This window comes from Tinamus guttatus, unplaced genomic scaffold (genome assembly GCF_059628265.1).
Source record: "Tinamus guttatus ecotype Peru unplaced genomic scaffold, ASM5962826v1 Tinamus_guttatus_pri_ptg000098l, whole genome shotgun sequence".
Taxonomy (NCBI): domain Eukaryota; kingdom Metazoa; phylum Chordata; class Aves; order Tinamiformes; family Tinamidae; genus Tinamus; species Tinamus guttatus.
In genome coordinates, this window is record NW_028288632.1 from 534,431 (window position 1) to 555,193 (window position 20,763).

General features: G+C 43.6%; 1 protein-coding gene and 1 long non-coding RNA gene across 2 annotated transcripts in view; both read left to right on the forward strand.

Moving 5' to 3' along the window:
- Window positions 1–20,763, forward strand: part of LOC148595429 (uncharacterized) — a 194,442-nt gene that overhangs the window by 173,355 nt on the left and 324 nt on the right. The window lies entirely within an intron of this gene.
- On the forward strand, window positions 11,555–18,840 carry SCNN1A (sodium channel epithelial 1 subunit alpha). Its single transcript, XM_088520756.1, has 13 exons — window positions 11,555–11,580; window positions 11,799–12,172; window positions 12,597–12,852; window positions 13,738–13,925; window positions 14,701–14,801; window positions 15,508–15,671; window positions 15,980–16,078; window positions 16,248–16,365; window positions 16,626–16,704; window positions 17,031–17,088; window positions 17,220–17,275; window positions 17,836–17,911; window positions 18,143–18,840. Exons 2-13 carry the CDS (start codon window positions 11,823–11,825, stop codon window positions 18,467–18,469), a joined length of 1,872 nt encoding a protein of 623 aa, XP_088376882.1. The 5' UTR covers window positions 11,555–11,580; window positions 11,799–11,822; the 3' UTR covers window positions 18,470–18,840.

Here is a 20,763-nt window from a genome sequence, read left to right on the forward strand (position 1 = left end):
AAACTGTAAGTAAATTGATCAAAAATGATGAAAATGCTTACAACAAAATTCTATAAAATAAATTTCACTAATAGAAGTTTACATGATCTGGTTCTACAGGTCTGAAATAGGCAGAAATATAATCCTTTTCTGCCTGACAGAATTTGAAGGTATATGAAGGTAGCACTTAGAAATCTTACATAAAACCAAAACAAAAGAAGAAAAGTAGAAGTAAGGTATAGATGGAAAGGAGCTATATGGCACACAATATAAATGAGAAGTAATGAAGCATACAAGCTGATAAGGAGTATTGAAAATATCCGGAAAACCTGGATTGCTGTTAGCACTAAAGTCACCTTGAAATTTTAAAAAATATGTTGGGTAACCAAGCAATTCCAACAATATCCTAGATCCTTACCAGATGGCTGTAGATAAAACTGTGATAGAGGAGATTTCTGATGTAGATTTTTTGTATACATAAAGAAGCAGAATTATGTATTCATATTATGTGAGGATGATGAACAGCTTTCTAGTCTACCTATAAACTAAAGAGACTTTCTAACAGTATCTACTAAGTTAAAGTATTTTCAGATCAGCAGGCCAAGATGATTAATGCCTCACCATCATAAAATTTTGGCCTGAGGAGATGTTTGGTCCGTTGGAATCATATACTTATAAACCCTGGAATATGAAAGGAATCCAAGCAAAATGACAGAGATGACTTATATGGTTCCATAGTAATAGTCACAGGCAAGAGAATGTGAAGCTAATGCAAGGCAGCTAACAAAAACTTCAAACTGAAAATAAATTAGTAATTTAATATGTGGTTTCACTTTTTAAAAGGTGTGACAAAGATGCCTAATGTATTCTTTTACAAAATAATTCATTTGATTGATAAAAATACCAGTTGCAGATTTAACAAACCAAGACATTTGTAAATAAGCATGACCTTCTAAAGGAAAAAATAGCTATGCATACAAATATGTTGATTTGTGTTATATAGATTAATTACTGGCTAACTCACAAATTTCAAAAATAATTGTCCAAAAAGAAATATCAGTCACTGCTAAAGGTGAATGTTTGTCTTACAGGGAGCCCAATGCCATTGAATGTTCGTGTCTGGAAATATAACTACAAAAATTACTTTTGACACAATTTGCAAATGGCAAGAAGATCAGTAGCTAAAGCTGAGAGACTCATTCTGATTAGTATTGCTCAAATGTTTAATTAAGCATATTCAAACAAAGTAAGAATGCTCAGTAATGTCCATGGAATCTCCCAGGGTGCAAGTCCTACCATGCTTGCTCAACACCATTGACCCATAAATCACTATTAGTCATCTGACCTGAAAAAAGATACATAGCAGTAACTACTGGAAGACTGTAAGTGCTGGCAGAAGCAGTTTTTTGTTGGTATCATTTTCTCTTCATTTTTGATGCCGTACAAATAAATTAATATTTTTAGTGTTGAATGAGTGTTTTTTATTTGTGTGCTTCCCACGCAACTCTGTGGAGACAAGCCTTTTGCAAGGCTATGTGGCTTGTGAACAAGCAGACTTTATATTGTGAAGAAAAGGAAACAGGACCCTCACTCAAGAGAAATGTAGCCTAAAACCTGGAACTCAGAAAAGAGAGCTCACAAAGGGACTAGGTGTTGAGAAGATGATTAAACTCCAGCTCTGAACGGAATACTCTTCCCATTGCTCCCAGAGCTTGCTGCCCTGGAGCAGGAATCAATGAGGCCACTCATGGACTAGTGGAATGGACATGTTGAAAACTTGGAGGTGGTCCAAAACTAAATGATGGGACCAATTAGAAATCTAGGAGAACACCTTATGGGAAGTTGGAGACATTACTCTGATTTTACTAACCTAGTATCTCTTAGTTACATCACAGAAAATACAGAGTACTAGTGGCATCATAGCTTGTAAAGAAAATCCTAGCAAGAATTAAAATCTGCAGTTTAAATTTATGCATGTTCAAAATAAAATAAGTTGTAATATACTCACGAGCAAGGATAAAGCACAGAATCACAGAATGGTTGAGTTTGGAAGGGACCTCTAGAGATCATCTAGTCCAACCCCTGCCCGCTCCAGCTGGGACACCTAATGTTTTGGCTACCTCTCAGTGAAAACAGTAGACTAACTCTCAAGGTCTTCAAATAAAGTCCAGATTACATCTCCCTACAAAAAACAAAGCTGACCTTTATGAAGCTTTTTCCCACCTCAATACCACATGCTCAGGCTGAAGAGCTTCAAATTCCAGCAGTCATCCTTGGCCTCTAATGGATTTATAATGGAGGGCCTAATGTATGGGAATAGTTTAGTGCTAAAATCCCTCTCTCATAGTTCCCTCAGGCAATGATGGAAAGTTAGTCATTTAAGTCTAGTGCTCTCCTACCACACATTACTTCCAAATCAGAAATCAGCATCAAGCTCCATCTCAAGAGCTTGGCATTACAGCTTGCTATTGGATCTGCTCACTGAGTAGCCAGTGGTTCACACATGTAGACAGCGAAATTACTCCCACACAGATAAGGCTGCATCATTTTGAAAGCCCACAAACATCAAGGATTTCTTTTGAATTGCTGAAGAGCTCATTCCTTAAGAGAAAGTAATCTTACAGCTATACATTTGGCTGCTTCTCCCAAGAAAAGAATTGGACTGCAGGAACTCTGCCTCTGGGCTTTTCTGTATGAAGAAGGCAGAGTGCTAATGAAGGGCAGAGAGATATTTCAATAGCTCTGTGTGGCTACATTTCTTGGTAACTGACAGTATTTTGCCAGTCTTTTGATAAAGTCACTGCCTCCAGCCTACTCTATCTAGAGTTCAATGACAGGAGCAATGTTCAGTTATACCAGTTTATGAACTCCTTGTAACACTGTATTCTCTCTGCACTCAAAAATAGATAAATAATTTTTAAAAAATGTGATTTCTCCTTTATATGAAGAGAAACTGGGACTTTTCCCCAAAGTCTTCAGCTCTTTTTACAATCACTCCTTAGTTTTACTCTCAGACAAAACTTTTCTGCAGATCTTCCACTCCAGTGCTTCATGCCTCAGCATGGTATGTCATGTTAGGTCAGTCCAGCTCCTATCCACTGCCAGATATATTTCTCCTAGGTCCACTGAAAATGCTGCTTCTCCCAGCACACAGAACAGTGGGTTCACACGCATTTCCTTCAGTGATGATCACTCATCAATCCAGATGAGTGGTCCCCTCCCACTCCCAGATGAAAGATAAACTGAAAAGCTCAAAAAGCTCAACTGGAGCGGGGAAAGCTGATTTCAGGCTGTCCTCTGGGGCTAGCAGTTCCTGGTAAGGGCCATGGTAGCCCAGGTCACGTATGGCAGAGCTGTGGTCAGAGTTGACTTCAAATAGGGATGAAGGTCCGCAGGGCCAGACATAGCAGAGCAGAAGCGCATCACCTCAGGCTTTCCTTCTCTCCAGCAGCAAATAGCAGAAAAGTCAGGGCCAACCCTACCCATGTCCCCAGCAGAATGCAGTGGTTGCAATAGCAGGTGCTCCTTCTCTCAGACTTTGTCCCTAAAGTTCCTGAAGCAGAAAAGAGAGGACCACCACCAGCACCTACACTTCTGCTGCTGACACACTCATTCTTCTGTGGTTGATGTTGTCACCTTCATCAGCAGCTCTGCCAAAATGCTTGGACCACAACACTCTCCATGTCTTACAGCAAGAGCCAGCGACTCTGCAAGTCACAACTGGCTCCAGTAGCACCAGGCAAAATTCATGCAGGTATGCATTCCCCCTCCTTCAGGAGATGGATCACAGCACACACCTCCCTTATATTAGCAGATGATAGTATGGATTTCACAGCCCATGAGGGACAGATGTATCAAGGAGTGGGCTCTGGTTGTATTTAACCTTCACCTTCAGTATATGAAACTCCAACAAGTCGTGGCACCTACTCATTCCAGTCCTTGTCCAAACTGTCCACCTGCAGCTCCAGGAGGAGGAGGAAGAGGAGGCCTGGTTGTAGGGGAGTGGATTCTGCTGATTGTGTAGGCTACTTCTGCTCCCTCATGCAGCCATGTCTCTGTGCAGAGGATCACTGGCAGCATCCACCACTTAGCACATAGGATACCTTTTGGGAAGCCACAGTTACTGTTGTAGATGCTGTTTTCTTGATTTCCTATTTCTGTATTCTTAAACATTTGGCCCTCATCCTCTTTCCTTTTTTCACTCATTTGATACTGTAATCATTTGATTTCTCCATGATTTCTCTTCTTCTAGCCTCTTCCTCCCAGGAATGGCTCAGGATGAAGAGTAAGAAAAGGGCAAATATATCACACTTCATTAATATTCTCCCAGTCTTCAAACATTTTCAGGTCAGGAACTTTCTGACTGAATGTGGTTTCTGTGGTCCAGTCATCCTCAGGAGATTTCTTTTCCATGAAGTTGTCCATTCTCCCTATTCAACCTGTTCAAACCCTTTAAAAATTGGCATCATGTTCACTACCTTGCCTTCTTCAGCTAATCAAGGTGGCTTTAAGCATGGCTTACACACTACTGTGAGTAATTCAGCTATCCAATTCTTGAGTTCCTTAAAAAACCCTGGAGAGAAGCCATTGCTCCTAGCAACTTTTTAGTATTCATTTTGTCAGTGTTCTGAATAGACTTTCCTGTAGTCACTTCAATTTCAGACATGTTCAGTGATGAACCCCACAAGAATGGGTTCTGCCACAATGATCTCTGGTTTCTGCTGTGATTACACAGAAGCAAGGATTTCTGCAATCCCCTTATCTTCACTGTATGCTTCTTCTGTATCATCAGTTGCCCTATCAACAATAGTAGGTTCCTGATATTTTTGAAGAAAGATACTCTGTTACTTTTGATTCTTCTTGCTAGCTGCTCCTTGAAGACTTTGTGACATATTATCCTCTCGTGACATATTACCAGTCTACATGCAACTTACTAACATTTACATTCTCCTCACTATTTTTTCTGTTTGTAAATAACTTTAGCTTTTCTTCAAAGATCATTTTAGGGGCTTCCCCCACTATACTGAACAATGTTTTCTGTATCCCACGTGAAAGATGTTCACCCTATTCTTCTTAAGCGTGCTCACTTACTAAGGATGAAGTAGGTGATAAGGAGCAGATTCAGACAATGCAGATGAAAATATAAAAGGCACAGCATTTTTGGTCAGACAGAAGAAAAGAATTGTGATGGATGTTGGTACAGACCATGGATTCTGGATGTACTAAAGCAGAATGCGAGGAAGAGAAGAAGCAGCTGGAAAAGAACAAGAGGCAGAGGGCAGGATGCAAATAGCAGTTGAAGACACCAGTTGGGGAAACAGTGAGTGAGAAGTAAGGAGGAAATATCAACATTGGTCCAGCAGAGATAGTTGGTAGAGTGGTGCAGAATTACAACAGGAGGTGGCAGAAGGGGATAGGGATGACAGCGAAGAGCAGTGGCATGAAATTGTATGGGACAACACTGATAAGTGTTCAGTCAAAGCAATGACTGTCAGTGAAGCAGAGGAGCAATACTGAAGAACAGTTGAAGAAACTGTTGAGGCGATGTCAAATTAGGATGGAACCACAACAATAAGGAGCAAAAAAAATCATGGGAAAATGACTGATAGGGAAGGAAAGGCAAGATGTCACTGCTATAAGAACTGGTGGACTAACTTCAGTCTGTTTGCCTCCTGTTCTCCAAACTTTCTGGCATGACTCATCTTCTAGGAGTTATACAACTTGCCAGCAAATTTTGCAGAGCCACTAGACAAGGCAGGCTTTTCCACTATAAGGTGCAGTTCATGGGAAAGGATGGAAGGGTTTTCTTTGTGTTCTTTTAAATTCATTTATTATTGTTCTTTTCTATTTAGCTCCTCTCCTTCCCCTATTTTCAACATTATTTTTCCCTCTTTCTCAAACATTTCAGAAGTCATGTGTTTGATTGGTATTGATTTCTTCACATATTGCTTTTTTCTCATGTTGTTTGTACTTCTACACATATCTGCATTGTTCTCCCTCCCACAAATTGTCATCGACATCCTGATAAGTCCCTTAGCATGAAAAATCAATCATCTCAACTAATAAGTACACAGAGCACCGCATCAGGAGTTGTGCTGCAAAAACTTTCAGATTCTTTACTGACAGGGGATTTGTAAGGCAAAAAAAAAAAAAAAAAAAAAAGACCTGTCTCCTAGGAAGTGGAGCATTTTTTAAGCTACGGGAGAGGACAAACCCTTGCCTTTTCTCAAAAAACAAACAAACAACAACAACAAAAAAGAAACAGCAAAAATCCCTTCCCTCCTCAGGAGCCCTACTTGGGGGAAATTCCTTCCTGACCCCAAATTTGCCAGGGAGTGTAAGCTTCTTGATAGGAGAAACACATCTGCTCAACAAACATGGTTGCTGTCTTGACATTAAATTACAAAAAGAGGTAGCAGAATAGGACAATGACTACAGTGAAGAAACCTCACCCTTCTCAGGACTACTAGAAGTGGTTTCAGGACTTGACTAAGATCCACCTTTAACTGGCCAATCTCTTCTGCTTTAAAGAAGAATGAAAAGCAAAAAAAAAAAAAAATGTATGAAGCCAGGCATTCTTTTTTCCCAGGCCCTACAAATGACAAGCTTTGGAATAGTCCATTATAATCACCAACGCAAAGCCATGGGCATCTTAACACCTAATCCTTAACTTTAATTTATCAAGCTACACCTTGAAACAGATAGTTTCTCATCCATTCTAGAGTTTCCTTTCTGCTCTGATTAAGATATTCTGATAATTCATATTGCCTGGGAATTGCCTGCCTTAGATCCTGTCAAGCACAGAAATTAATTGAACCCAGCTGAATTATTAAAAAGGAGATGGGAAAGGGTGACAATGTCTTTTGCTCTGCCTTTTGTGAAGGGGCAATGGCAGGTGTTCCTGCAAGACATCAGGCTATTATTTCTGGTATTCAAGGCAAAGGACATAAAGGATTTATAGATAAACTGACCTTTTTTTAAAATCTAAATTTCCTCAGGGTTCAATTTTTGTGAATATAATTGCTAGCTTATTTTCCAGAGGCGAGGATCACAGAATTACGGAATAATAGAACAGTTAAGGTTGGAAAGGACCTCTAGAGATCATCTAGTCCATCACAGCAGAACCAAGAACCAGAAGCTAAATGAAATCATTGAGGTGGGAGTGAGTAAGGAGGGTACCTAGAAATTTAAGTGGACATCATCAAAAGCGTAGGCAGGCACCAACTAGTAAGTAAATATAAACTAGACTGTCTTAACGTCAGCTCTATAAAGTTCCCGACAAGCAGCAGCTAGCATCTGTGTGCAGCAAGCAAAGGAACCTGCTGCATTGTGGCAGGTGTGGTGGGCAGTGTGCTTAGAGGATGACTAGGCACATCCATGTGATCTTTACTGTCTGGGGAGCAGCAGGTGTCAGAAGAGAAACTGGTCTGAGGTGGCTGCATCTGCTCCAAGCTCCTAGGAAAGTGCAGAAGACATCATGAAAGGGGTGGGGAAACAGGCCTGGGGAGTCACATGCTTGTTATAGTAGTTACATTGTTAAGGACCGGAATGAGGAAATAAAGGCTTCATTTGGGGAAAATTTAAAAAAAAAAAAAAGTTCCATCTTGATCTTCCCACTCAATTTCCCCTCAGGACAAAGCAACCATGGAATTCACTAGTTTTGATATCTAGTCCTCTATCTTTGCTCTCTGCTGTAGCAGTCAGGCTGCACACCTGGCTTTCAGATAGGCATCAGCCTCAGCTAAGTGTGGGGCATTTTCACATGGTTTTTTCCACAGTGACTCTTTTTGCACCTGAACTAGGTTGAGATCAGTATCTGAGGAGCTGCTGATATGGCTGACAAAGCCCAAGAGCCGTATAAGACCCTGTGCTTAGCGATTTTGCAGCAGAGATGTTTTCTTGCTAGCCTGCTGCTAGAGCTCTATCTATAACGTCAACAATTTTATCACAGAAGATGGTCTCTAATATCAGGCAGAGCAGCCAACTTAGAAACAAAGTGGCATGGCTAATGTACTATAGGGTTTGGATAGATAGGCTGGTTCAGCAACCAAACTGATCCAGTTTTTGCAAGACAAAATATCCCTCATCCTACAATACCAACAACAGAAAGGACAGGACCAAGTCAATTGAGGAGCTAATTCCAATTTGCCTGCTAAGGCAGGATGTGAGTTCAGGCTCCCCACAAAGCCTCATACTGCACTGAGGATATTATATTATATATATTATATGTATTATAAGAGTATATTACTTTCACAAGCCTTACCTTACAGTCTCCCAGCTTTCAACAAAAGAGGAGGGGGCTAACACTTCCTGCTTCAGTTTTCCCATGAGACCATCTCCTGCTCCACCAGAATGGCTCTCTGCGACAATGCTGTTCCTGCAAGATAAGTACAAACAAAATAAAATTGAAAAGCAGCTCCTCAGGACACAAAGATACGGGAATGACTACACAGACATATTCATGCTGCCTGTAATATCACTGGTTATATGGGGCATAAATCCTTGACATCTCACAGGTTACATTAGGAACAGGGAAGAGAGCATTCAAAAACTCATTAAATTGGTCTTGATGTTTATTTACCACCACTGTCAGAAATGAATCCATGAGTCCCAGGTAAATAATTCTTCCCTGGAAAACAGTAGTATAGAATGTAGTTCCATGTCTGCCCAACATTAGCAGCCATTTCACTTAAATTTGCAGCACATCTGTGCTGTTCCTTGAGATTTGGCATTGCTAGTTTTAATGCAAAAAATATATAATCAGCTATAAATAACCTCAAAATAATCATTGGCATCTACTTTGCAGCAAAAGGAAAATGTTTATCTAACAGAACCGCATACACAAAAATGTAAAGGAACTAATCATAGATCTTCAAATAATTCAAAAAATGCATGTGATTTATTAGATTTGGTATCCATAGCGGGAAGATATAAAGTATGGACCATACCACAACAGTGCATGTTGCATAATAATTTTTTTCTTCTATTTTAAAATTGTGTGTGTTACATATACTGTTATTATGTTCCTACCTGGGAGATAACAGCCATACCTGGTAAGGACACATTTCAAATTTGATTCTATAAAAAAAAAATGATTCATGCTTACTTAAATGTTGCTCAGGAGCCATAAAAGGCAATCATACATTGTGCTTGTGAAGATTCAACAAGCACTGCCACACACTGCTTCCCATTTCAGAAAAGAACCTGGTGACAAACAGCTGAAGGAAATTAATCTTCTCAGTATAAAGGTCCTTGGATTCAAAGTTTTGTTAGGAGTAAAGTAGATAATGCAAACCTGATTACAGACGTGATTTGCCTCGACAGACCAATACACAGGATATATATCTAGATACTTGTGGATGGGCAATTAATAAGTCTCCTGAGGTCAGGGAATGTGGAGACAAAAGTGCATCTGATCGTCAAAAATACCAGCTGCAAACACTGAAGATTATATTAATAATCTTATGTCACTATTTTCTGTTACTATGAGGTGTGCCTAGTGAAAATGGTAGCATTTATGACAGAAAATCTTGCTCAGGGGATGGTCACTCAAATGATTCATCTATGCATGGGAAAAACAGAACAAAAGATGGAAATATATAAATGAAGAGGACAGAATAATCAAAAACCTTGAAGGGATGGCAAACTCTTGTGAGTTGGCAATCAATTTGTGACACATCCGCATAAGCACTGGTAGTTGTTCTGTTGGTGCAACTAAGATAATGAATATCAAATGGCCATTTTCCAGGGCAAAATTAATTTTGTCATGGCACACTTCCAGTAAGACAGAGGCAGTTTTGGAGGACAGTCTGTGAGAGCAGCTGAGTCATTTCAGAAAACTGCTTAAGTCAAAGAGCCCTAAACAGATTCCCTATGAGCCTACTGGATTACAGAGCCCTAAATGATACTGGCAAAAGTGTATAACTGCTGATGTGTTTCTTAATTGTTAGTGCAGTGGATACATTCACTGATTTTAAGTGATAGGTGACAAGGCTGGCTCAAAAGGCTGACGTGCATCTTAAGGGATTTTCCATGCATGGTATAAGATATGCGTACAGCGCACTGGTAAGAGAAGCTGGCATGTTTTCCCTGAGTGGGACTGCCCAAGGCAGGATACTGAGCTGGAGGAGCCATCAGTCTGAACCAAAAGGGCATTTTCAGCAGGAAGCGGTGCTGTGATGGACGTTGAAGCAGCATTACCTTGTTCTCCCCATCCCTCCCGGTTCCTACAACTTGTTCTTGTCATAACAAGGAAAGTCGAAAACAAATGGCTTGAAATAGTGTTTGGTTTAGAATGACAGAGAAATACTGCTTTGCTTTGCTTTCTGACATGGGGAAGGCTGTGTGTAGTAGCTCTAGATACAGAACAAGTAGTTACCATGGTGCTGTTCCTGGCACCCTGTTGCTTTCTGCTACCTCACAGGTGGACTCCTTGCCTTCTTCAAGCATGGTATTTTGCAACATGAAGGGGTAAAAATGGCTGTGTACTTTGAGTCACTGACCTAACCCAAATAAGCAACGACACTCAGGGGCAGGGACTGAAGAATCTGAAGGACTAATCTGACCAAGGTATTCCTAAAGGAAACAAGGAAGCAAAAACCCAAAACAGGTTTGGTCAAAACCATTTGGAGGGAGATCAGGAAGCAGGTTCTGACAGCAGGGGTTTCTTACAGATACCTGATCGTGTTCAGCTACGGGTTCATTTCTGTGCTCTGAGAAAACACAGCAGGGCTTCAGGTAATGAGAGGAGCCTTTAATTCCCAGGCAGAGATTAGAGAAGCACATTCCCAGCAATGGCTGGACTACATATTTCTGGAGATGAGAGACTTCTCTGATCAGTGACCCACCAAAGGTGATGCTCCTCCATGCGTATCGCCTAGTCCCTGCGTGCCTTCTCTGCACCAACCCTGCTCCTCGTGCGGCTTCATCCAAAATGCTGAATCTACCTCAGCTTTGCCACTGAGGAGCAAGTTGGGGATTAAAGTCCTGAAGGCCCAGTGAGACACAGGAGCCCCCACAACAAGCAGCACCGCAAAGCACCAAGGCAGTGCCCAGATGCACCATGTTGCTCTGTGGGTGCAGCACTGCCGCTGCTGGCCCTGAACCAGCCTTGCCCTTGGCACAACTGCTGCCAACTTTCTCTCTGCATCACCTATCCCTGCTGGGAGGTGGCAGGGGAGGAGGAGGTAGAGGGGGAGGAAGGACACGGTGTTCCCAGGGCCCCACCTGGCTGCTCACTGCTTGCTCCGAGGCGCCTGCTCGGGGGGGGGGGGGGACGCGGCCCGCCTCGACCCCCTCTGGCGAGGCCAAGGTCACATCGCCCGGCGGCCCGCTCGACCGCGGACACTTGAGAGTTTAAAGAGGCTTTTCTTCCCCGGGAGCGGCACGGGGGGAAGGGGAAGGAGCAGGAGAAGGAGAAGGAGGGGGTGGGCGGGGAGAGGCTGGCCAGGCAGGAGCCGGGCGCAGTGCTGGCTCGAACTGGAAAGGAACCAGTCGCAGCCGAACGGCGGAGGCTGCGGGCGAGGCGACTGCCGCGCAACCCGAGCGATGGGCACGGAGGCTAGCGCCGGCGCCGCGGCCCCGGCGGGCGGTGGGGCGCAGGTGCAGCCGGTAGCCGCGGGCTCTGCCTCGGTGTCACCAGCGGGGGCACGGGCGAGATGGGTGCTGCGCGGGACGGGGAGTGCTCTGGCGAGCGCCCGGCGAGGGGGTGGCGGAGGAGGGCACGAAGGCAGCCGGGTTTGGGGGAGGACAGCGGTGTGGAGTCAGTGCGTGCAGCCAGCGGGGCTGGCCGCGTTACTGATTCTGAGTTCGTGATGCAGGATGGGTCTGTGAAATCGGGGAAGATGCCAGAAGGAGAGAAAATGAGAGAGTGCAAGCACGAAGTGGAGCAGCAGCAGAAGGAAGATGAGCACGAGGGCCTCATCGAATTCTACGGTTCCTACCAGGAGCTATTCCAGTTCTTCTGTAGCAACACGACCATCCATGGGGCGATACGCCTCGTATGCTCCAAGAAGAATAAGATGAAGACAGCCTTCTGGTCTGTTCTCTTCTTCCTCACCTTCAGCTTAATGTACTGGCAGTTTGGGATCCTCTACAGGGAATACTTCAGCTACCCTGTCAATCTCAACCTCAACCTCAACTCTGACAGGCTGGCTTTCCCTGCTGTGACCCTGTGCACCCTCAATCCATACAGGTAGGAAATAGACTGCAGGAGCTGCAGACTGCCTCAAGTCTCGCAGGTGTAGGATAAAAACATATACTCTTATTTTCCACCTTGTCCTTGAACATCCCATTCAGTAGTAGTGCTAGTGGAAGGGAAAGCTCTGATGGACCTTTGCTGCTGCAGGGCATTCACACTAAGGCATATTAATTTAGACTGCTGTGCTTGGTAGTGTACATTAACAGCCTGTACTGGGTATTGCAGTGGGGCAGAAATAGGTGTATTTATTTGCCTCCTAGGAGGATGGTAGCTTCTAGCAAAGGGGTTGTATTTACAGCTGGCAGTGGGAATGTCCTGAATCACTCCAGCAAACTTTGTTTGCCACAGGTGTCTTATCCAGAGCTTTTTATGTGTATCCAGCCTTAGCCTTCCAAGTTTTTTCTCTTCCCTTGTACAGATACAGTGCTATCCGGAAGAAGCTAGATGAACTGGATCAGATCACCCATCAGACACTGCTAGACCTCTATGACTACAACATGTCCGTGGCACGAAGCGACTGGTCAACCCTGTCCACACGAAAACGTAGTTCAAGAAGTCTGCTCCACCATGTTCAGCGCCATCCACTGCGAAGGCAGAAGCGGGATAACTTGGTCAGCTTGCCAGAGAACAGTCCCTCAGTGGACAAGAATGACTGGAAAATTGGCTTTGTTCTGGTGAGAATCCTGGATACCTTCTGTCTTATGCTCTCCGGTCTCTGCCTCCCTACTGTCTGTTAGACCCTTGGCCATGCCCTTCCCCATGCGGAAGTCAGATTAAGCTGCACTGGCTTTTGCTAATGACGGGTTAAGGTAGAGCTGAATCCTTTGCCCAACACAATCCTACTCCCCAAGTCCTGTTTCCATCCCTGCAGGCCCCAGGAAAACTGTCCCTTTCAGTGCCTATTAGTTCCTAGATAGGGTAGGGGAACCTTATCCATGCTGAAGACCACATCCATCTTTGAGTTGTCCTTGGAGAGCTCTGTATGAAAAGTTAACCTTAATGTTGCCTAATAAGTGCACCGAGAAAAGCAATGAGTGGCTGTGGGCCATGTGAAATGTGGTCGTGGCTGTATTTGCTGCTGGGAAACAGCTCCCCTGCCTCCGCCCTAGGGTATCTGTGTTTGCATTTACAAAGGCTCTGGAGGACTGGAGCTAATCACCTGCCAGTTAACTAGAGTTCCCACAGGATCACAAACTCTTCTTGTCTGGACACACCCTTAAGGAAAGGCTTCCCACACAAGAATTTAAAGCCTCTGTTTATATTCCACATAGAATTTATATGCAGTAGATCACATTGCACATCTTGCTGTGGTTTATTGTGCCCTGGGTTTCACTCAGCCTTGCTCATTGACCTGGTGTTCCCCTTCCAGTAAGGAGCTGCACTGGGATTGCTTTCACCCTTGCTATTGATTGCCTTTTTGTCAAGCATGAGTATGTTACAGCATTTTTCCTCACTGGTTTGCTTCCACACTGATGTGCAAAGGGAACACTGATAGCCCACATCCTCATCTTCTCGTCTTAGGAAATTGCTCCTCGACACGGCTATTCCTTTTTTTCCAGTGCAGTGAAAACAACGACGATTGTTTCCATCAGGCGTATTCCTCAGGGGTAGATGCAGTGCGAGAATGGTACAGCTTTCACTATATCAATATCCTGGCACAGATACCTGATGCAAAAGCCCTGGATGAGTCTGACTTTGAGAATTTCATCTATTCTTGCCGCTTCAATGAAGCAACATGTGACAAGGCGTAAGTGGTGGAGATGTCCTAGCCTGTCTTCCTAACAGCACTTTTGTGCCTGGGTACAAGGGAAACTCAAGACACCTGCATTAGAGAACTTCTTTCCTAAGGTGGGATCATTCTTTGTTCAGTTCCCATTATCTCAAATTATGTCTCTAGGTCTTTCTAGTGGGTTGTGCTCAGCAGAGTCAGAGAACCCTTTGCCTTAGAGAAGAGATTCTCTTATTCTTTCTGTACAGACCCCAGTGTGGGTACAGATACACCAATGTAGAAGTTTCTTTGTTCTTAATTTTGAAAGATTTTCAGTGATAGAGTGGTAGAGCCCACATACAAGAGAAGAAAAGAGTTGTTACGTAATGATGTAAAAACCATATCCCACTTCTCTTCTGACATGGTCAAAAAGTCCCAAAGAGGCAGTGAAATGAAACCCATTTGCAAGGGAAGAAAAGAGGTAGTAAGAGCTAAGAGCTTTTTTAATATTAAGAAGGTGATATAGAAATTGACAGTTCTGCTAAAACCCATTTGAACTCTGAAGAATTAGCAATGTGATAAACCTCATTGCAAACCTGTCTAAACCTGTCCAGTTCCAGTATTCTCCCTTTTTTTTTTCAGTACATTTTAATTGTTCTTCCCCTTAGGGTTAGTTTACATAACAAACACTGCCCATCTGCTGTAAAGCCCCTCTTTGTGCAGGTGGAAAACAGAATTGTTCCTTTTGGATAGTGCTTCCTATTTGCCTCACAGCCCTTCTCACTTGATGTGAATATTTATGTCCCTGTCTTAGGAATTACACGCACTTCCATCATCCCTTGTATGGGAACTGCTATACCTTTAATGACAACAGAAGCAGCTTGTGGACATCCTCACTGCCTGGGATCAATAACGGTGAGAGGGACTCTTTGGTGGGTGAGGAAGACTGCTCAGCTTTGTATGCCCACCAAAAGGGTCCAAGTGGCAAAGGGAATTACGGACATCTTGCTGTACTTATTTCCTTTGGTGGTGACAGATTGCAGTTCTGCTCTTTCCTGTCCAAGTTCTGTTTAGACCCATGCGAACATGATTGTCACATGGTCATGGCTCTCCCTCACTCCTGTCCCACTGAACTCTCTTTTCTCCCATTAGTGCCTGGTCCTTAAAATCACTGCTCACTCTAGACCTGTGCTGGCCCTTCCTTAACCTCTCTATAACATCTTTGGTGCCACGCTCCTGTGAAACTACTCTTGACCTCCTGCTTCACCACTTAACTTGTTTGCAGCTACTGATGCGTTGCCTTCCTAAGAGCCCTGAAACTTTTCTAGTCCTAATCTTCAAACTTTCCTCCTATCAAGCTCTGAAAACTCTTTCCACACCCAATTCTGTCTTTGCTGAAAAAGCCATAATTAAGAAATCCAGTTTTCTCTGGCCTCTTCTGGAGCCTCCATCCTTGTGCCTTGCTTCCTTTCAGCCACCCTCCATTCCTGCCCAGTTTAGATCCAGCCCTGATTAATGTTTCTCTTCCTTTTCCTGTTACTGGCCTAGTTCTAATCACATTTCTCTCGTATTCTGTAGCAGGGCTGGCGATGATCTCCCTTGTTATCTGCCATTTCCTCAGGTCTCTCTCTGGTGGTGCGCACTGAACAGCATGATTTCATCCCTCTGTTGTCCACGGTGACAGGAGCTAGGGTCATGGTCCATGATCAGAATGAGCCAGCCTTCATGGATGATGGAGGTTTCAATGTGCGTCCAGGTATTGAGACCTCCATCAGCATGAGAAAGGTGAGGGCAGAGCAGAGGTAAGACCTGTGGTAGTGAGAATATGGTCTTCAGTAGGGGTGGACAGGTGTAAAGAGAGGGGGATTAATCACATGGTTGAAAGGAGGAAATGAACAGCAGCTTATGGCACTAGATGAGAAGCATTTGTTTGAAATTTATTACAGAAGAATGAAATGGGGGAAAGCAGGATGGAGTTGGCACTAGAGATAAACATAGGGAGTGGGTATTGATGAATGAGCAGTGGATGGCATGGAAGTATGGGAACAGCGAAGTGTCAGGCATTTTTGGATATTGATCATTTGATATTCTAGGAGATGACTGTGCGTCTTGGGGGCAGTTACAGTAATTGCACAGAGGATGGCAGTGATGTGCCAGTGCAAAACCTGTACTCATCTCGCTACACGGAACAGGTAACTCATTAGTACTGGTATGGTGTCAGCTTGCTTCCCTACTTTCCTGGGATGTTTCAATTCCCTCAAGTCTGTCTGTTTCTGGACACTGCTAATGGTGTGATATAACGCAGATTACAATAGTATTGGTAACCTTTTTGAGCCTTTTCCATCTCATATGCCCCGCCAGGTGTGCATTCGTTCCTGCTTTCAGCTCAACATGGTAGAGCGCTGTGGCTGTGCGTATTACTTCTACCCTTTACCTGCTGGGGCAAAGTACTGTAACTATATGAAGCACATAGCTTGGGGTAAGTGCTTTCAGGACAGTAAGAAATATATAGTAAAGTTCATTTGCTCCATCTCATGACCCCAGCACCTTTGCTCATTGTCTTCAATGAACTTCCCAGTTTTCTGGTGCAAGACACCCAAAAGACATTCTTCTCTTGAATGGTTGGTCCTTCTGAGCTTGTTGAAGGGAACCTTCTTTGGATTCCTCTCACTGCTGCACGCTACCTTTCTTAGTATAGATACTGTGAGCTCATCTGTTTTTACTTTCTCTGCTGCTTAGGGTACTGCTATTACAAACTCCTGGTTGAATTCAAAGCTGATGTGCTGGGCTGTTTCCACAAATGTCGGAAACCTTGCAAGTAAGTTTGTCAGTCAGATGGAATAGAAACCATATCCCTAAAGGTGCTGGAAAACATTCACAGACCAAGGCATGAGCTTGAGTGAATAGCTGAGCTGTGAACCTAAAAGACATTTCTCTCATCAGGAAACCGTAATTGCTGAGGAGTGTGTGTGCTCCTCAGGATAGTTCCTCTGGGGTGAGCTCCTGAGAACTGTACAGAAGCTCAATGGGAAATGGGCAGAACTTCAGTGGGGGAGGGAGCTTCCAGGTGTGCCTGGGGATTTAGACACTTGGCCTTGTGGGCTCCTACAGCCTTAGAAGCTAATTCAGTCTCTTGTCCTACAGAATGACACAATACCAGCTGTCAGCTGGATATTCTCGCTGGCCTTCTGCTGTCTCAGAGGTAAGGGAGTGGTGTCCTGGCTCCCAGTACAGCTGGGAACTCTAGTTTAGCCCTCCCTCAGCCGGTACTAATCCTGCAAAAGATGATAGTTATCATGTCATGCCTTTTTTTTTTCCTCACTTTCATTTCAGGACTGGGTTTTCTACATGCTTTCACAACAGAACAAATACAATATCACATCAAAGAGGTGAGAGCCTATAAGTAGAGGTGATATCAGAAACAGAAATAGTCCCGGTGGTATTTGCATGTGAGCGGGTCAGAATTCAGATTAAGCCACTGTTAGCAAGAGATTATACATGGGGCTTCAAGGACATGAGGACAAGGACATGGATTTGAGTCTGAGTGGAAATAACTGAGGTTTCAGCAAGGACTGAAAATCCAAGTGAAGAGTCTGAAAAAGGTCAGCTGCTGTCGCTGTGTGCTCTGGAGTCACAGTAAAGGTGGGAAGGAGAGCTATACAAGAGTTTCTGCTTATTGCTGGTTTAAGACACCACAGACACTGGATTTCACAGAGCAGTCTCAGAGTGTCATGTATGTGCCAAAAATTGTTTTGTAGCATGAGTTAGGCAGCATTCTGTCTCATATATTCAGGTAGGCTGAACTGGATTTATTAGACTGCTGAAATGGAGAAAAGCCTCTGGGTGGTGTATGTATGAGGGAGATGATGGGCAGAGGGTGGCAAAGGAAATATGCTTGATACAGAAATGCAGAGATTGCAGGTTACTCAGCTCTATATTTCATTAACAGGAATGGAGTTGCAAAAGTGAATATATTTTTTGAAGAATGGAATTACAAGACCAATGGGGAATCTCCAGCTTTCACGGTACATACTTCACTACCCTGTCCTCTCTAGCCACCTCTTCCACCACCAAGCTGTTCCTCTGAATTGGAGGGCATTCCTTCCAGAGGCATTGCTGGCTGTCAAGCCTCTCTTCCTGTAGCAGGATGGGAAGATCCACCCAGCACCATGGGGCTACTGCTACTGGGAGTGGACAGGGAGGCAAAGGGCTCCAAGAGGTGTTTTTTCTCACTGCCCTTGCTCTGTGTCTTGTAGGTAGTGACTCTGCTGTCCCAGTTTGGGAATCAATGGAGTCTCTGGTTTGGATCCTCTGTACTTTCTGTGATGGAACTTGCAGAGCTGATTCTGGATTTCACTGCCATCACTTTTATCTTGGCCTTCCGCTGGCTCCATTCTCACAAGAGACATTCCCCACCAGCGCCACATCCAAGCGGTCAGGACAACACTGCTTTCCAAGACGAGACTTCGGGTCTCAGTGCTCCACACCGCTTCACTGTTGAGGCTGTAGTGACCATGCTGCCAACTTACAACAGCCTGGAACCACGCGGGCCAAACAGGGATAGCGAGATGGGACATGAATGAGGGAGTAGCTTATTCCACAATGCAGACGGATGGCAACTGGATCAGAGGCCGCACACATTCTCTGTGGAACCTGCATTTCCTTCTTTCTGAGGTGCTCTACCTGGATCATAGTAGAATACAGCACTGCGGTTGGCCGTGGGTTAGTTGCTCTCACCATTGTAGCTGAATTCTTCAGTCTCATAAAATATTATTGCTCTGGGGATCACCAGAACTCAGAATCAATCTAGTCTATGTGTGGGGAAGAGGTCATCTCAGTTTCCTTACACTCCTTGCGTGCAGTCACCTACATGTGCACGTGTGCTTTCCTTTCCCTGTAACGCGGATGCTGCCACAGTTCTTGTCTGTTACTAATTAAAGACATTTGGCAGGTGTGGCTGGCCTCTTCTGTGAGCAGCAAGGGACAGGAATTGAGGCTGAGCGGGGATGTGTGGGCCTCACCCCTCAGCAGGCTGAGTTTTCTCTAGCTTTCCCTAAGGTTAGAAAGTTGCTGCTTCCTATTTCTTCATGGCTAGCCCTGATGCCAAGAACAAGCTGTGTCTTCTCTTCTTGTTCCCCAGAGGAGAGGCTACATATACAGCCCTGAGTGAGGACAATCACTGCCATAATCCCCATCTAAATTACACACGATATTTGGGGGAAGTGGTTGACACTTGCTGCCACTCACAAGTCAGGATTAAACTCTTCCCTCAGAACAGGGCCTCCTTTTTTAGGATGACTATATGGCACTGGTGGTTCTGTTCTGCACCAGTCAGCTTCCTTGTGATAAAACATAAGCTTGTATTTTCAGCCAATTACTTGTTTTCCAAATGGTTCAGGATAAATTGATTTCAACATTAGCTTGTCCCTCCCTGGGTTTAAGGGCTGTGGGAACAAAGGAGTCCTTGATAGGGCGATGCAAACCCTCAGTCCCAAGCTGCCACAGGTCCTGTGAACACCTGCAAAAGAGTATCAAAACAATTCAGATCATGCAGTGCCTTACTGCTTCAGTCAAACCTTCCTGGGTTCAGCCAGAGGGGCTCCACTGAGGATTATGAAGCGTAGGAGATGGCACACTTTAATTTCTCAGGGAAAGTTTTACCATATTAAGAAAGAACCAAATAAACAATTCAAGACCAGCAGACAGGTTACATCGAGATTGTGGTGAAGACCCTTTCATAAGGAACTAATTTAGAATCCATAGAGCCAATCATAATGCAAAGAGCCCCTTTCAATTTTAGAATCTAGTTAATTATGATATAAAATAAAAACTGCAGAAATTTTAAATATAAAGGTAGATGCACTGTCCTTGGGAAGTTTGAGGATTTTACTACAGTACATAAGCTGATGCCTAATTCTTCCCTTTAAAATACTAAACCTGTGCCTGTTGTCCTGCTACCACACTGCTTGCAACTTATCTAAAACCTACATTTCACTTCCCAGCAGTGTAATTTTCATGGTCATAGACATGCACAGTATATTGTTTATTACAAAAAAAAATAGTTCCTCAGACTTCATCCCAATGCTGTGCTGAAGCTCCTTATATACAGCTGATGCCCCTTGTTTGAAAGAGCAGGGATGTTTCTCCACTGGGAGCAAAAGCCTAGTGAGTCTCAGCGGGGACAGGTTTTACACATTCTTGTTCAGAAAGCAGTTCAGCCACTGGCATTTAGAGCTGTGGAAGCATGCATTTCCCAAGGGAGGCCCCTAATGGAAAAAATCAGGAGTTCTTCAACACAAAATAAAGAAAATCCACTTTGTATTTACAGGAGAATGTAGAAGAAAGTGTTTAATAAAATTGTGAAACCACAAAATTGCCTTAATTTAAGGACTTCCATGTTCAGCAGAAACATACTATTCAAGAAGCAAATTAAAAGTTAGGTTTAATAACTAGGAATCATAACTAAAACACAAAATTACTTTGGTCAAAAAAAAGAGCAATTAGGCAATGCTGCACCTGCAGCCCAGGTCTTAGTCATGAATTCAGTACTACAGTCTGTAGACATAGCAAGTTGTTGGCAAGTGAATGAGGGAAAAAAAAAAAGTGACAGTACAGCTTTAACAGCTAGGTAAGGAAAACTTGCTGCTGTTCACTGCACATGGAAAGACATTTGTTTTACCCAAATCAAGAAAGGATAAATAACGGGTGCAACATCTAAGCAGTCTCTGTACATCAGGCAAGATAATTCATATTGAGCAAGATCCTTCTGGCATATCTAAACAAAGAAGACAAGATTCCTCACATGACAAGGTGCCTTGCGATAGCCATAAAATACATATGACCAACTGCATTATGCAGAGTTAAGGGGGTAATTAAA